The sequence below is a fragment of the Netta rufina genome (assembly GCF_964035555.1).
Source record: "Netta rufina genome assembly, chromosome: 24".
In the NCBI taxonomy this organism is placed as follows: Eukaryota; Metazoa; Chordata; class Aves; order Anseriformes; family Anatidae; genus Netta; species Netta rufina.
In genome coordinates this window covers 2,084,758-2,100,626 of record NC_140148.1, presented here as the reverse complement: position 1 = coordinate 2,100,626, position 15,869 = coordinate 2,084,758, and the positions used below count along the sequence as shown (strand labels likewise).

Here is a 15,869-nt window from a genome sequence, read left to right as displayed (position 1 = left end):
GAGGGCGGATTTCCCTGGGCTCAGCGGGACGCCGCGGGGTCACCGCAGCTCCCGGTGCAGGAGCCAAGGCTCGGCCCGGCTCCCAAAACTCCTAGCAGAGATACTCTTGAGTTTAAATATTAAACAAGGGCGATGCTGCGCACGGACGCCCGTGCGCGGCTGCCACCGCAGGGCTGGCTGCCCTGCTCGGGGCCCGAAGGGCGAAGGGGGGAGCCTCCCCAGCTGGATAAATATTAAATAGCGATAAATATTAAATAAGCGGGGTAGGTCGCTTGGGGCTGGGGAATAAATAGCACGGGGCGACGCGGGGCCGGGCGTCAGAGGCGGGCGAGGTGCCGCAGCGCCCGGTACGCCGTCTCCAGGAACCGCTGGAAGTTGGCCAGGATGAGGAAGCCGCCGACCTGGTGCTGGAAACGGGAGGAGAAGGCGGGGAGGGGGCCGCGGTCCTCGGCGGGGAACGTCACCGTGGCCAAGCCCAGGTCCTCCATCTGCGGGCGGGACGGGGCGCAGGCGTCAGGAACAGCCCCGGAGCACGGCGGCGGTGCCCACCGGAGCCCCTTGTCCCCGTGCCCACCCCCTGGGGGTGCAGCCCCCCTTGTTGTGCCCCCTCACCTGCTGCTGGATGTTGGAGGAGAGGTTGGCCGCGTCCAGCTGCAGCGTCTCCACCAGGCCGGCGTGCGAGGGCAGCAGCTCCAGGACAGCGGCGAGGGAGCTGTGGTAGGCGTGGAGCCCGTCGCGGATCTGGCTGAAGCAAGCCTCCTGCGGGCAGCACGGCACAGAGAGGGGGGGTCAGCGGTGCTCGGTGAAGCCTGGACCCCCCCCCCTCCCCATTCCCTGCCCTGACCCCCCTCGCAGAGGGATGCCCGAGGCTGAGGCCGGGCAGCTCGTGGCAGGGGTGGCCGCTGGCACTCACCGCCTGGAAGCCGGGACGGTGGCACTGCTCCAGGGCCACCTGCGTGATGCGCAGGTCCTGCTGCACCAGCAGCAGCTCTTCCTCCTTGCACAGCTGGAAGGTGTCGCACTGCGGATGGGGGGGGGGACACAGGGTCAGGGCGGCCGGAGGAGCCCACCACCCCCGTGACACCCCCAAGGGACGCGGGACCCCCTCCCCACCCTTTTCTGAGCATCCAGGGGACGAGGCGGAACCGCCGCTCGCTCGGCGCACGGGGAGGTCCCCACACCCCCCCCCCCAGGGAGCCCCCTTGGGTGCCGCGGGGCCAAGCGGTGCAGGGGAGGGGGAGAACAGGGCGTGGGGAGGTTGGGGCGTGGGGAGGCCGCTGGCTCCCGGCCCCGCGGTGCCGATAAGGCCAGGGAGGGGAAGGTCACCTTATCGGCGACCCCGCGGTGCCGGCAACTCACCACCACGCGCTGCAGCGCGGCCACATCCCCCTTGATCTTGCGGGTGAACTCGAGGTTCTTGTGCAGGAAGAGCTGGAAGTCCTGGTCCCCCGACAGCTCGGCCAGCGGCGCCCCGTGCAGCGCCCGCCACGGCGCGCCCAGCAGCGCGCTCAGCACCAGCACCAGCATCCCTGCGGGGACAGCGGCTCAGCCACCGCCCGGGGACACCCCGACACCCACAGGCAGCATCCCCGGACCTGCTGCTGCCTGCGGGGGCATTTTGGGTACCGGGGACCCCCACGGGGATGGATGGTGGCACCGAAGGAACCCCAGGGATGGAGACGCCTAAATTGGGGAGGGGGAAAGGGAGCGCGGCTTCCCACCCACCCCTGGGTGCGCGGGGGGCTCTGGGTGTGTGAGTGCTCAAGGGCAGTGGGTGCTGTGGGTGCTGTGGGTGCTGTGGGTGCCGTGGGGGCAGCGGGTGCCGGGGCCCTCGGCTGCGGGTACTCACGGGTGAGGCAGCACATGGTGCGCGGCTCGGTGTCTCCTCCTGTCTGCCAGCACAGCCCGGCCCAGCACAGCTCGCTCCTGCCCCGGCTCTGCGCGGCCTCATCGATTAGGGCATTTTATAGACGGCTCCGGGGATTCACACCGATGTGGCAACAGTGCCGATTGCCTCATTGCCTTAATCACCAACATGCAAATCCCAAGCTCGCGCTCGGTGCTCCCGGCTGCTCCCCGCGCCTCGCCGCACCGGGGCTTTCCCGGGGGCCGCGGTGCTGCCGGTGGGCACCCGGCTGAGCCCCGGCAGCGGGCAGGTGGCAGGGTGCTGGCTCGGTGCTGGGCGGCCACGCGGTCACTCATTAACCCACCCGGCCGGGCTGGACGTGCCCAGCGCTGCGGGCAAGTGGCCGGGGGCTTTTTGTAGCCGGCGTCCCGTGGGGCTCACCCCCAGCCCCTGTGGATGCTGCCCGAGCCCCTCACCCTGCTTTCGGGGCGGTGTGGGACCGAGGTGAGACCCTGCCCAGGTGCCACAGCCCTGGGGCTGCATCCTGCACCCCTGGGTGCCCCGGGCTGTGCCGTGCTCGGTGTCCCCGCGCGCAGCACCCAGCGCCCAGCCCCCGGCCCCGTGCCTGACACCCAGCACCCCCCCTGCGGGGAGCCGGCCCCCCCCCAGCCCCTCTTCAGGGAAGCGGCTGCCAGGGCAGCCCCGGGGAGAGGGGGGGGGGTGGCTGCTCCCGGCGCCCCCCCCGGTGCTGACGTGGGCTTTGGGCTCGTGCCGGTTCCCGCAAGAGCTTCCAGGAGGATTTGGGCTGGTGCCAGCTGGGCCCCAGCCCGGTGAGGGAGGCCCCTGCTCGGCCTGGGAGGATTTGGGCAGGGTGACCCCGGGGCAGGGCTGAACCAGGCCTTGGAGGGGGGTACGGCCGGGGTGGGGGCAGCCCACAGGGACACCCCTGAGCCCCCCGGAGCTGCTCCAGCCTCCAGCTGAGGGAAGGAGCCAGGGGGTGGATGCTGCCCAGCTGGGAGCACCGCAAGCAGGTGTTAACTCTGAAGCCTAATGATGACTTTCCCCTCCCAGGAAGCGGCAGCAGCGCGGGCTCTGCCCTCAGGCCACGTGAAAGGACCTCAGCAGCTTGAGCCCGTTTGTGGGATTTCCTGGAAGAATCCTTCCTTCCTCCCCCCCATCTCTGCTCTCCCCAGCTCTGGAGAGAAGCGGGGCCCTTCCAGAGCCACCCATGGGGTGCAGCGTCGCAGCGGAATCGCCCTGTTCCGCGAAACCGGGGCTGCTGCCTCAGCAGGTCCGTGCTTTTAGGATTCGGGGCTGGCTTGGGGTGGGGTTGAATCAGCACCCAGCACGGCCCGAAGCCCCTTCGTGGGCTTTTCTTAGGAAGGAAGTGGTGACCGGACCCGAAACCCTGTGGGCGGCGGTGCGGGATCAGCACAAATCGCCACGGTTCTGCCTCGTGGCCACCCTTCCTCTGCGGGGCCTGACCCCGGACCCTCGGTCCTCTCCTGGCACCCACCGGGACGTGAGCGCTGCCGGGGTGTCCCCGGGGGCTGTGAGGGACCAGGGCCACCCTCTCTCCCTCCCTGCCCCATCCTGGCTGGTGGGGTCTGGCCCAGAGACCCCGGGGTTGGCCCCATAGGGGCCGGCTCCATCCCTCGGGGCTGCCCCGTGCTTGACCCGCAGCCCCTGGCCGCCCGCCCGGCATGGGTGCGCCGGGAGATTCCCCGATTTTCCCCCAAGAAGCACAGCTGGGCCCAGATGCTGGCGGGACACACCCGTGGTGGCTGCGTGGCCCCCACCCCATCGTCCCCCTCCCCGGGTTGGGGTCTGCGGGGCCCTGCCTGGTGCTGATCCCTTTTGCAGCGGGGTCAGGGGATTGTAGGGGAGCTCAGCCCCTTCCCGAGGCCGTTTCAGACACAAACCACGGCAGCAGCAGGGCAGGTTGGTGTTTTTTTTTTTTCCAACTTTTATTTTAAAAGTCATAATTGGAGCTTAACAAAGTCTGACCCCGTTATTGGTGCAAGAGCTGGCGGCCGCCGCGGTGCCCGGGGAGCGCTGCCGCTGCCCCCGCCTGCCCCGGCCCCGCTTCCCCAGGAGCTCCCGAGCCCGGGGCTCGCAACAACTGATCACAAGCAACCTCAGAAGAACGTTTTATTGGGGAAGGGGCTTCCCTCGGAGGGGGGCAGGGGACAGGAGAGCAGGACCAGCGGCTGCGGGCCCAGGGAAGCCGCGTGTCCCCCACCCCTGGGGGGCAGACATGCAGGTTTTTATAAAAGAAAGGCAGAGCGGGGACCTGGGGGGGGCCACGGGGGGCAGCTCCCCTCAGCCAGCATCTTCCCCAGGGACAAATAAAAAAATAGAGCCAGGCCAGAGGGGTCAGGGGAAGCCATCGTCATCGTCCTCTGCCATTTCCTTTGCAAACTCCAGGTCCTGCTGCTCGCGCTCCCGGCGCTCCTGGAAAGCAAAAGCCGAAGGTGGGGGCAGGCAGGGGACAGGAGCTGGGTCCAGCACGAGCCCAGCAGAGCTCCCAGCGCCCACCCCGGTGCCGAGCTCACCTCTGCAGATTCCAAGTCCTTGTTGTAGGATTTGGGGGGGAACCTCATGGCCTGGAGGAACAAGGGAGAAGCCGTGAGCCCAGAAGCGCCTCGGCTGCGTCCCCGCTGTCCCCTTCGCTCAAACCAGCTCCATCGCAGCCTGAGCTGGAGCTGTCTCCTCCCTCTGCGGGGGCTCCCAGTGCTCCCACAGCCTCCCAGTACGGGCCCAGTAGGCTCACCTTGACCGACATGTTGTGGATGTCGAGGCAGAAGGAGATGCGCTGGTGGAAGGCCAGCTGGGGCTCCCGGGTGGAGTAGATGTCGATCATCTCTTTGGACTGGACGTAGCCCTTCTCGTGGTTAATGCTGGCCTCGATCACGCCGTCCCGGATGGCCTGCAAGCCGGAGGGCACGCGGTCAGGGCGCCCGCCGTCTCTGAGGGCTGGGGCAGCAGCTTAGAGTGAAGGAGCTGGTGCTGTGACAGGAGCAGGGGGCTCAGGACGGCATGCGGAGAGGGGACTCGGTGCCCTCGGTGTCCCCAAAACCCCCCCAGGAGGGATCCCCCTCAACCTACGAGCGGCGGCTGCCCCCCAGGGAGGCAGCGCTGCGGGGACGGGGTGGGAGCAGCCTGGCTGGGAGACCCGCAGGGACGAACGAGGTTTGGGATGAAGTTTGGGGTGAGATTTGGGATGCGGGTACCTTGGCCACGATGAATTCGGCGTCCTCGGGGCTGTCCAGCTGCAGCTTCTGGGCGATATCGGCCAGGGAGATGCGGGAGTAGGAGAGGCTGATCATGCGCACACCTGAGGGGGGGGCAGGCAGTGGAGCACCACCCCACACGGCGGTGGCAGCCCCCGGCTGGCCCAGGGACACCCTTACCTGTCTTGATGACGTTGTGCCTTAAGCGAATGATCAGGGTGTAGGTGCCGTCGGCCTGGAACTTGTCCCCAAACTGATCAAGGACCTGGTTGAACTTGGCCAGGTTTCCAGTCCTGACAGCTGGAGCAGAGGGGAGAAAGCAGAGAAGGGGTAAGGGAGAGCAGCAGCGAGGGCTGGGGCACCACGGGAAGCACGAGGCAGGGCTGATGCCATCCTCTCCTCTCACGAGGGGAAGGAGAAGCCCCCCAAAACCTGACCGGGGCATCAGATCAGCATGGGGCAGCCCACAGATGGCTCCCACCAAGGGGTGAGGAGCCCCCGAGGCCTCCCGCTCCCCCAAATCGGGGCAAACGGTGCTGAAACAGCAGAGCAGGAGCGTCGTACCCTGAGTCAGGAGGAAATAGGGCATCAGCGAGCGCTTGAGGGAGGGCTGCCTGAACTGCAGCCTGTCCGGGATCTCCCCGAGCAGCAGCTCCACCACGATCAGCAGCTTGTGCACCTGGAGCACAACGAGAGAGAGCCCTGAGTCCCCGAGGGGCCCGGTGCAGGCCCCAGGGGAGCAGAGACCCCGTGCCGGGGGGGCACAGAACGCTGTGAGTGCTCCCCGTGCCCGCTCACTGTCTGCTTGAAGCCGACGGCCGTGTGCTGCGGCGCCTTGCGCAGGGCGTTTGTCATGGTCCTTCGTGCCTCCGAGTACTCCAGCTGAATGGCCTTGATGCGCCCTGCGAGGGGGGAAGAGAATTCACGAGGGGCTGAGGGCGGTTTGGAAAAGCCACTGAGAGAATCCAAGCAGTCAGAGCTTCACAGCCCACCTTGGAGCTCCATCCCCGAGCCTCAGCGAGGTTTTCTGCGGGGTCGGAGCTGCCAGCACCAGCCCGGGACCCCGCGTGTCCCACCTGTGTAATAGAGGTACCGGGCCCACTCGTTGTTGTTGGCCTGCTCGGGGAACACGGACTTGGAAACGAGCTTCTCCGCTTGGTCGTAGAGGTTGTAGTGGAGATAATTCCTCAGCAGCAGGTTGAGGAGCGTGGCCTGCCCGTCGGCGTCGTGGCGCAGCGTGGCCGTCCGCAGCCGGGCGTGCAGGAAGCTGCAGTGCAGGGGAGGGAGAGGATTTTAGGGAGAGGGGGGTAGGAAGAAACCCAAGGAGAGCCCGCGGGGCCAGCCCTACCTCCTGACCACATCGAGTTTATTCAGGAACTCGTAGATACGCGAGTGGTAGTAGTAACACTTGGCCACCACCAGGTCCAGGGCCCGGCGGTTTTGGGAGCTGATCTTCTGCATCAGGTCGTCAGACACCTTCTGAGCCTGCAGGAGGGAAACGGAGCAGATGAAATGCTGCCCGGGAGGAGAGGAAGGACTGGCAGGGCTGTGGGACTGCTGCAGACCCTAAAGGCTGCCTCCAAGCAGAGCTGAAGCCAGCAGGAAAGCAGGGGACCGTGAGGCAGGCCCAGCAGCGCCCGGCGAGGGACTCAGGTTTAGACAGAGCTCAGGGAACCTCACCTCCGGATACCGCTTGCTGTTCATCAGGAAAATAACGAGCAGCAGCTGCAGGTAGGTCTCCACTTCTGGCAGGAGAGGGGCTGAGGCTGCTTTCCCCGTCCGCGGGCGAAACTGCAGCTCTGCTTCCGTGTCCATGGGCTGCGGAGGGAAGGCACAGGCTGGGCTCCGGCCCCTGTCCCACCCCCAGCTCCAAAACCTCCACCTAAGGTCCCCACGGGGCCGCAGCGAGCCCCGTGGCGTTGGGACCGAGGTCCCCGTCCCCGCACCTCCTCCAGGAAGCCGAGGAGGAAATCCCTCACGGCGCTGTTGGAGGTGAAGAAGCCGTGGATGGCTTTGTGCAGCACGTTGGGGTTGAGGCGGCGCGAGGTGGAGGGCAGGGCTCGCAGGGCACGCAGGACGTAGCGCGGCTCCTTCCCCGACACGGCCTTCTCCAGCTGCTTCACGTGCTCCTTGATGTCTGCAGGGGGTGGCACAAGTCAGGGCCTCTCCCCAGCCTCGGGACGCCGCCAGCTTCCAGGATCCCCCCCCAGCTCCTGGGGCTGTGCGGCCCCCACATCCCCAGGACCCCCCCAGCTGCCCTCAGGGAGGTGCTGGGACCCCCCCCCAGCTCCCCCTGCCCATCCCCTGGGGGTGTCCCCAAAACGCACTGCTCTCCCTCATTGCCCCCCCTCAGTCCTTTTGATGGCACAGCCCCCCATTCCTTCCCTTCACCTTCCCCCCCCGCTCCCCTCTGCACCCCCAACTCTGCTCCATCCCCTCCCAGCAGCGCTAGGGGAGGGAAGGATCCCCCCAGCCCCTTTCTTTCCTCCTTCTTGACCCCCCTCCCCCCAGGTCCCTTCTCCTCTCCCCCTTTTCTCTCTTTGATCCTCCTCCTCTTACCAATTCCCCCCCCCCTTACCGAATCCCCCCAGGCCCCCTTTCCACCCCCCGATCCCTTCCTCCCTATCACCCTCCTCTCTCCTATGCCCCCCCCTCCTCCCTCCCCATCCCCCCTCTCCCACCAACCCCCCCCACTCCCCCCTTCCTCCCTCTCCCCTATGTCCTCCCCCTCCCCCCTGCAGACGCCCCCAAACCCCTCCTAACCCCCCCCAATGACCCCTTATGGCCCCCCCACTCCTCCCTCCCTCCCCCTTAGGGACCCCCCCTTCCTCCTGACACCCCCCCCCCCTCACCAACCCCCCCCCGCCCCCTCCCTCCCCCTTATGGACCCCCCCCTTCCTCTCCATCCCCTCCCCTCCCCCCCATCCCTCCCCCATCCTCCCCAGCCCCCCCTATAGACCCCCCCTCCCCTCCCCTCCCCTCCCCCCCCCATGCACCCCCCTCACCCTCCAGCGTCACAGCATCCAGCTCCCTCTGGGGCTGCCTCTCCCCCCCCGCCTCCCCCCCAGCCCCCGTCCCCGTCCCCGCCGCCTCCTCCTGCATCTCCACGTCGGGGGGGGGCGGCGGCGGAGGCCCCCCGTCGGGGGGGGCCTTGGCCTTGTCGCCGCGGCGGCGAGCGGCGCCCTCCTGCTTCATGGCCGGGCCGCGCCGGCCGTGACACTGCAACACGGCGCGGGGCACGCCGGGAACGGCGCCAGGCGCGACCAGCCGAGCCCCCACGCCAGGCACGAGCAGTCGAGCGCCGAGCGCGCTCGGCTCCTGCCCTCGAAGCCGTTCGGGTGTTTCCGGGCGCCGCTCGGGTGCAGCCGGACGCCGCTCGGGTGTTTCCGGCTCTCGCTCGACGCCGCTCGGGTGTTTCCGGACGCTGCTGGGGTCCTCCCGCTCGTCTCTTAGCGCATGCGCACGCCGTTTCCCGCCCGGGGGCTGAGGGAGGTGCGAGGCCCCCTCGAGCCGCCTCAGGGCTCCGCTCCCCCGGGGGCTGCGTGGGGCCAGGCCGCCCGTGGGCAGCTCCCGGTGGCTGAAGGCACCTGTGGGTTCACAAGTTGCATTTACAAGCACCGCGGTGTTCACAAATCGTGTTTACAAGCACCCCCGTGTTCACAAATCATGTTTACAAGCATCCCGGTGTTCCATAAGGGGTTGTTCTTTATTAAGCAGCACTCAGGATATTCGTGTCATTATCTTAAAGCGCTAATCATTTCACAGAAGCACAAAATCACAGAATCACAGAGTGCCTGAGGTTGGAAGGGACCCCAGGAGACCACGCAGTCCAAGCCCGTGCTGAGCAGGGTCACACAGAGATGCCCAGGATGGCGCCTGGGTGGGTTTTTGGATATCTCTGGAGACTCCAAAACCTCCCAGGACAACCCATTTTGATGCTCTGTCGCCTCCCAGTAAAGAAGTGCCCACACACATTCCACCAGAACCTCCTGTGCTTCAGTTGGTGCCCATCGCCTCTCGTCCTGTTGCTGCCAAGAGACCAGCTGCATCCTCTCGACACCATTAACACATTAACGAGCTCTCCCCTCAGCCTTCTCTTTCTCAGGCTAAACAGGCCTGGTTCTTTCAGCCTGTCCTCACTCGAGACGTACTCCATTTCTCTAACCATCCTTGCAGCCCTTATGCCTCGCTACCACTTGGGGGGTGTTGTTGTGGGGTCACCAAAATGCCCTGAGGTCCCCGGGCTCCCCGCGGTTGCACAGGGATGGAAATGCGCCCAGGCCTTCACCTTCAAGTATTTGTGAATGATTGCAGGTGTATCTCTGTACCTTTTTGATTATTATTATTATTATTTTTTCCATTAAAAGTGATCACGTGCAGTACGGCTGACAGGATTGGGACTCTCTGGGGCGGTGGGTTATTCAGTTAGCACTCTACATTCATATGGGGGAAAAATTAATCTTGATATCCAGCCTCAGGCTTCTGTTAGTAGCTTTGTTGGTTTAAGTCTGCTCAGAAATGGGTGGGAAAAGCAGCTCTGAACACTTAAAAGGGTGCCTCGCCTACACAGGGATAAAATTTCAAAAGAGACTTAAGGTAATAGCGTTTCAATTACATTGTTAAATCGCTCCCTTTAAATCAGCCCTAACTGAGGACGTGTGTAGCCTATTGGGAGTTACTCAGGAGATCTAGTGCATACAGACATGGGTACAGGGCTTCGAGGGCCGAGAAGCCTTTTTGATTGCAGAGAGCAAATCCATCCTCCTGGATCCTCACTCCACTCATCTCGAGCACTGCGTTGGTTGTTTCTTCTTCTTCGTTTGCCGAGAAGGGGAGCAAGATGTCATCCCCGCCAGAACGGCCCTCCGTGTCTCCTCCTATAAAGCTGAAGAAGCGCTCAACCTGTGCAGCGACAGCAGAAAAAGTAAAAGCTTAACATGGGATTGTTAAAATTTTGGGAAGCTCTTAAGTAGTGATCCCTGACTTGTGAAGTGCTTTCTCATCTTACAGGCCCTCTGAACAATGCACTTTTCTGTATGGGACCTTTTTCCCTGGGAAATTTTCATGCTCGTGTATTGAGTTCAATTTCCTGTAAACTAGTTATGTCCAAAAAAACCCTAAAGGTCGTTTTTAATCTCGAGCTAAAGAAACCAGCAAATTCTGACTATGCTTTCAAGAAAAATGGTAGTCAGCTGGATCTAATTTACTGCTTGTTATCAGTGAAACAGTTGTAGAAATCTTAACTTTTGTGTTTGGGGGAGATTCCTCCCAGAGTTAAGTATTTTGATTCCTGCCAAGTATCAAGCAGTTATTCATTCCTTTCTTTTCAGGATTACTTCGAGTTGTGGTACTGCTACTAGTGCCATAATCGAAACGTTTCTTTGCCTGACATAACACTGCCCCCTGCCCTCCTGTGCTTTATTTTCAGCCAGATATCAATAATGTATGTTCTGTTCTCTCACCAGGGTACGCTGACGTCGCACAGTCTCCATTTCCAGGGATTCTAGCAAGAATAGCCGTTGTACCTCTGTTTGCTCTGGAGAATTAAAAGAGGTATGTAACAAAACATCCACCAATTTGTTTCAGAGACAACTGGTAAGGTAAGAAGGGTGACAGTCTTGCACAGAATGATTGCTTGGTCAGAAGTTCTTTAGACTTTTTGAACTAAATTAACTGTGTGGCCTCCCTGTGAGACGAATAAAGCCATTGCTCTGTGCACAGGTGATGTTAGCAAATGCTGTGTACAAGCAGCAGTGCAGGCTGAGGGCTGAGGAAAGGCTCAAACCGTGTTTTGTGGCAGCGTCGGGAAAAGAACTTTGGAATTTGCACTGCAGTTTCTGTCATGTAGTCTTGCCGTCTTTACATTCCTTTATGTAAGTTCTCTGCAAGTCTCTCTGTAAGTTTTCTATAGTTTGTTAGTTTTGCAGCTAGGAATGCACTTAATATATTCTAGTACTACTGAATTTCCCTATTAAAGTAGCCAGAAAGCCTTCCTTACCGCTGAGAGCCTGAAGAGTGTAGTAAATTGCTCCTGCCAGGTTATGGCGTTCGTTTTCTGAAAGCGACTGTAAGCTGCTCAGCATGTCTTTTAGCTTTGGGCTCTGTGTTGTCAGCTCACAATTATCAGGTTCATTAAAAAACGCTCCCATCTAGGGGAATAAGAGAGAGAAATTTCAGGATTTAAGAGACAATTATGTTGATAGTTCTTTGCAATATACCTGGAGAAGCAAGTGTATGAAGTCCTGCAATATTTTTTTCTCCTCCTTAAGTTATTTATGAGGTTAACGTTGAACATTTAGCATTCACAGTTAAATGCAGAATATGGAATTTAAATACTTTGATACCATCAGATAAATCTAGTCTATATTCAGGACATATTTCAGAAGCTCGCTCTGTCCTGAGGACCTCCTTTCCCTGTGCAGTGATGAAGACCAGCCACATGCTGAGTGGAGGATTTGGGGTTGGTAGCTGTGGTACTCCTGTCACTTGGGACAGGAAGTCTGATAACAGACATCTTTACTTACAAATCCTGGCAGCATGAAGAACTTTGCTTACTTTCTGGGTCAATTCCTCAAAGAGGTCAGTGTCTCTCAACGCAGCTTTGATGGCTCCTAAAAACATGCTCCTCAAATCAACAGGCAACTGGGAGAGAATTTGGCAGTTGTTCCTTACTTCTTTCTTCAGCACGTCAAGTTGTCTACTTATGACACCTGGAAACCAGAAAGAGTGTCCAAACATTTCTCTTTTAAATTAGGCAGTCCTACAGAAAGCTCACCGGCATCCCTACGTTTAAAATTTGAAATGTTTCTAGGAGTATTTTTGAAAGTAATGCCCAGTTTTGAGTTGGACAATTGTCACAGCACAGGTAGGAGGCAGTAGTGGCAGCAACCACTGCTGCATGGGGTTTGTACTCACCTGGGAGAGTCCACCTTACCCAAATGCAGTAAAAACAGTGTAAGTGGAAGTATTGAAGTATGTTGCTTACCATCAGATACGAATGTTGGTGTCTTACTCTCTGGGAAATAATGAATTTCTGCAATATTAAAAAAAAAAAAAAAAAAAAAAAAAAGTTGCTAGTTTAGAAAATACTTAGAGCTGGAGAGGTAGTGTTGGTTGATTTGGTCTTTTTTTTTTTTTTTTTTTTTTTGAGTCTGAAGGTAGTAGTATCACAGTTCTCACATCTCACGTGGTGGCTGTGGGTCAGACTGGTATTCGCACGCTTACCAACAGTCTTCTGCCTGCTCATTTCAAGGTTCATTTAAACTCTCTCATTTCTAGACCCCTCCTCTGCCGTCACGTGCCTCCTATTAGGGCCTGTGCTAAAATACATTGAATTTAAATGGCGTCTTGCACTCGATGGGATCCACGCAGGCATGAAGCACGGGGGGAAGCAAGCCAAATCTCAAATCCCGTGGCAGGCGTCAGGGATGTCCCTCCTTCCTCTGCCTAGCCTCTACGAGCACCCCTGCCCAGTGCTCCCACCGAAGCCTTGGCCACCCAGTTTTCTCCCTGGCACTTTTCTTCTGAGGAGGAAAGAAAACAAGCCAGAACCACCTTTGTCCTCTGTGCCAGTTTTTCAAGAGGAGCTGTCCTTGCAGTTCATGAGATGTAGAGCTGAGGCTTCCTTTACCTTGCTTTCATTTTCTTACCACCCCTCCCTGCAAACAGCCTTGCTTTCCCAAGTTGCCCTTTTAACTTGTGTACTGAGCCTTTCCCACGTGATTTCTGCTATTTCTATTGTGTTTGTGCTTGCAGATGAGCTGCAGGTGGCTGGGGGGCTGAATGACATTTTTCTAAGATGTTTTTGCTGCGTTGTTTCCCGAATGGAGGAATTGGTAGGTTCTCAAAGTTACTCACGCCATGCCGCATCTTTAATGATCACCTGGATCGCCTTGAAGGCTAGGATGCAGCCCTTGGGTATGGTTATGCTTTGCTTCCTCATGCAGGTACCCTGGTTGGTTAAAAAATAGAATAAAAAATCTGTTACTGGCCTGAATGGCATGCAGGAGGCTGGGAAGGACCCACTCTGGAGCTGGAGAGAAACCAAACCTTTGCAATAAGCTTGGCATAAAGCTGGGCCACGAATTGCCCTGTTTTCTCTTTGGATTCTTCATAGCTGACATTATCTGAGGCTTCTACCGTTTCGTGAACCACGTATAAATTCTGTTGCATCCTCCGTAGTTGCTGAATGAAGGGGTGATTCACGTTGAGTTTTCTAGAGGGGAGAAAGGATGCAATATCTCTACTAAACGTGCCTCTGTATGCGAGTTGTGCCAGAAGTAGCGGAGCCTACTTAGAGCCACAGCTTGTCCCCTTTCTCCTGCTACACAAGGACACAAACATCACAGTGTGACTGTGGGGCTGGAGGGCGCGTTCTCCGGTTGTGTCTGCCTTACCTTTTTCCACTCAGCGCCTCGAGTTGCTTTACATCTACTGCCTTTTTTTCCATCTTGATGGACCACTCTTTGGAGAAGGAGGCAGACCCTCCTAGTTCTACCTGCGCGGGTTTGGTGTCCACCCTCACGACCCCATCGATTTGGTCATGGGCTCTTCCTGCGGTTGTAAAGTGCCTCGAGTCTTGCTGGTCTCCGCAGGGGAAGGACTCTGAAATGATTTGAGGCTTTGGTTAGCGTGGTTACACAGACAGTGTTACGGCTGTCGTCCCTACAATAAAGATGCAGTGTGGTAGGGTTCAGGCACAAATTAATCCTTAATTAGGCACTGAGAGGAAGCGGGATGACTCAAGTGCCTTGTCTGTGGAAATTACAAGCAAGAATGATAAATGTGGACTTTACCGTCGCTTTCATCGTCTGTTCCAGGCAGCAGCACATCGTGGAGTTTATATTCTGTCCGTTTGTAGGGAAGAAACTGGCGGAATGAGGTTTTTCGTTTTCCTGTAACTAGACAGAAGGTTCTGAAATGGTCTTGGTCGATGATGCTTTCAACTGGAACCAGGTTTCCGCTTGGATCCATTTGCTTTGCCACATTTTGGGTGACTTTTTTAAACATTCTGCTGCGGCTTGATAAATTCTGGAACCGAGGAGAAGCGTGCCTGTGCCTTAGGAAATAGGCAAGACAAGCAAAGTGACTTGTAATACAAGCAGAAGGCTGTAACAAAATGCATTACTCCTTAATTTTTAAGGATAATGACCCCCCAAAGCCTACATCAGTACAAGGACACAGTGTGCATGAGGTTGTTGGAGGGAAGCACGTGGTGAGGGAGGATTAGCAGCTGTGGCTTGCTCGTTAGGCTTAGTGGGGCTTATCCCTGCCTGCGGTGTAACTTCAGTTGTAACTTCAGCCGTTGCAGAAACGAGAGCACAGCTAGCTGCTGCTGCTGCGGGATGGGATGGAGCCTCAGTGCTGCTGGGCACACCGGAGACATCTCATCTGTTGCATGTACCCAGCACAGAGCACAACAATTCTCATTCCTAAAACTAGACACAGCTACTTGTCCGTCTTATGCCACCTATTGTGGTCCTAAATACTTGAATCTCTAATACGTTGCCCTTACACAAGGTTTATTTTTTTTTAATCTTTTTTTTTTTTTTCCTGTTTTTGGAGTTTCTTTATAAGTACTGCTTCTGCGTTTTTCCCCTTAGGTCTCGATGCCTGCCGGATGAGTAAGGCTTAGCCCTGTTTCGAAACAGAGCCCAAGAGAACTGCTTTTCTAAGGTGAAGGAAGTGAAAGTATCGAGAACAGCATGCTGGCGAGGGAAATAGGAGCTCTTTGGTACGGAACAAGCAATCCCCAGCATTTCGGGTTCGTGTTGTCTGTGCCCCTTCTCCCCCAACCCATGACATGCCCGCAGAGCTGCAGGTTCCTCCACGGAGGAAAGCTGGGTGTTGGAGGGAGAGAAAAGAAACCGGCCTCTGGCTCCTGTTGCAGTGGTTTCGACTCCAAAGTTTCGCTTTTGCTTATGCCCTTCGGTATAGGTATGCGTGGCACAGGGAAAGACAACTTTAATTTACAAATGAAACTTCTCTAGGTGCTGGTGTGTTCTCTCCCTTCTGCGTTCTGCTTTATCGAGTCCCGTTAAATAGTAACAGATCCCTGCCCGTGGCTCAGATGAAGAGCTCCCATTCATTTGGGGTGCATGCGGAGCTTTTCTTTCCCTCCGTCTTGCTTGAATGCACCCCAGGGGCTTGGAAAAAACAGACTTGGAGAGTCTGATTCTTTGGGGAGTTACTGTCATGTCAGGAAGGGGGTACGCTGCCGGGGGAAGCAGCAGTCCTGGCTGCCTAACGTGGGATGGATTCAGCAGTGCCCGCGGGACACATTCCAGCGGAAAAGTTCAAAGCCAGATAAAACCCAGCAAGAACTACCAATTTGCTCTCCCCCTCTGCTGTTCACAAAGCTTTTAAAAACATACCTGCCTGCTTGGGGAGCGAAAAGTCTTCTCTTACCTTGCAGGTGGTGGGAACGGCCAGGAGCTTGCGTTCGTTCCGCTGGAGTGATGGGAGTCTGGCAGCAGTTGGGTAAGCAGCCACTCCCTACTTGCTTTCTGGCTGGTTCCGGAAGGAAGAGGCTTATTTTAAGGACAAAGTCTGCAATAGCTGCAGATAGCAAAGTCCTCACCCAAAAAACTTTGCTGACCAGTCATTCTGCGGTGCTGCCGTTACCACAGCTGCAGATAATTTGTCTGGAGGCTAACCGTTTTTTCCCAGGCTTCTGGCGTGGTTGTGATTTTCAGATTGAGATCCGTTGGGATGGGGAACAACATGTTCTGGCCTGGGAGCTATCTCAGTAGACCCGTGACAACGCCAGGCTGCGAGGCGTGGGGTGCCTT

The 15,869-nt window shown here is 58.3% G+C and overlaps 3 protein-coding genes across 3 annotated transcripts; all 3 read right to left on the bottom strand.

Annotated features, from left to right (window-relative positions):
• Window positions 1–317: 317 nt before the first annotated feature.
• CSF3 (colony stimulating factor 3) lies at window positions 318–1,865 on the bottom strand (the record flags this gene model as incomplete). The annotated part of the gene is made up of 6 exons (XM_084301105.1): window positions 318–488; window positions 613–759; window positions 914–1,021; window positions 1,360–1,529; window positions 1,627–1,683; window positions 1,850–1,865. 6 exons carry the CDS (start codon window positions 1,863–1,865, stop codon window positions 318–320), a joined length of 669 nt encoding a protein of 222 aa, XP_084157231.1.
• Window positions 1,866–3,983: 2,118 nt separating this feature from the next.
• On the bottom strand, window positions 3,984–8,289 carry PSMD3 (proteasome 26S subunit, non-ATPase 3). The gene is made up of 12 exons (XM_084301239.1): window positions 8,085–8,289; window positions 7,026–7,216; window positions 6,760–6,897; window positions 6,428–6,564; window positions 6,156–6,346; window positions 5,878–5,981; window positions 5,644–5,758; window positions 5,260–5,379; window positions 5,080–5,183; window positions 4,620–4,775; window positions 4,402–4,452; window positions 3,984–4,300 (listed from the first exon to the last, which is right to left on the bottom strand). Exons 1-12 carry the CDS (start codon window positions 8,272–8,274, stop codon window positions 4,223–4,225), a joined length of 1,575 nt encoding a protein of 524 aa, XP_084157365.1. The 5' UTR covers window positions 8,275–8,289; the 3' UTR covers window positions 3,984–4,222.
• Window positions 8,290–8,905: 616 nt separating this feature from the next.
• GSDMA (gasdermin A) lies at window positions 8,906–15,571 on the bottom strand. Its single transcript, XM_084301253.1, has 10 exons — window positions 15,487–15,571; window positions 13,875–14,137; window positions 13,476–13,683; window positions 13,129–13,294; window positions 12,937–13,030; window positions 12,065–12,112; window positions 11,635–11,789; window positions 11,078–11,228; window positions 10,542–10,615; window positions 8,906–9,981 (listed from the first exon to the last, which is right to left on the bottom strand). Exons 2-10 carry the CDS (start codon window positions 14,086–14,088, stop codon window positions 9,745–9,747), a joined length of 1,347 nt encoding a protein of 448 aa, XP_084157379.1. The 5' UTR covers window positions 14,089–14,137; window positions 15,487–15,571; the 3' UTR covers window positions 8,906–9,744.
• Window positions 15,572–15,869: the final 298 nt, after the last annotated feature.

Excerpts from the sequence above, each read along its gene's own strand:
- GSDMA (XM_084301253.1), bottom strand. The coding sequence starts at position 14,088 with ATGTTTAAAAAAGTCACCCAAAATGTGGCAAAGCAAATGGATCCAAGC. Across the intron at positions 13,684-13,874 it reads AACAGACGATGAAAGCGACG|AGTCCTTCCCCTGCGGAGAC; the intron begins GTAAAGTCCACA and ends AAATCATTTCAG. Across the intron at positions 11,790-12,064 it reads ACCAACATTCGTATCTGATG|GTGTCATAAGTAGACAACTT; the intron begins GTAAGCAACATA and ends TCTGGTTTCCAG.
- PSMD3 (XM_084301239.1), bottom strand. The coding sequence starts at position 8,274 with ATGAAGCAGGAGGGCGCCGCTCGCCGCCGCGGCGACAAGGCCAAGGCC. Across the intron at positions 7,217-8,084 it reads GGATGCTGTGACGCTGGAGG|ACATCAAGGAGCACGTGAAG; the intron begins GTGAGGGGGGTG and ends CACCCCCTGCAG. Across the intron at positions 5,982-6,155 it reads CCGGTACCTCTATTACACAG|GGCGCATCAAGGCCATTCAG; the intron begins GTGGGACACGCG and ends CCCCCCTCGCAG.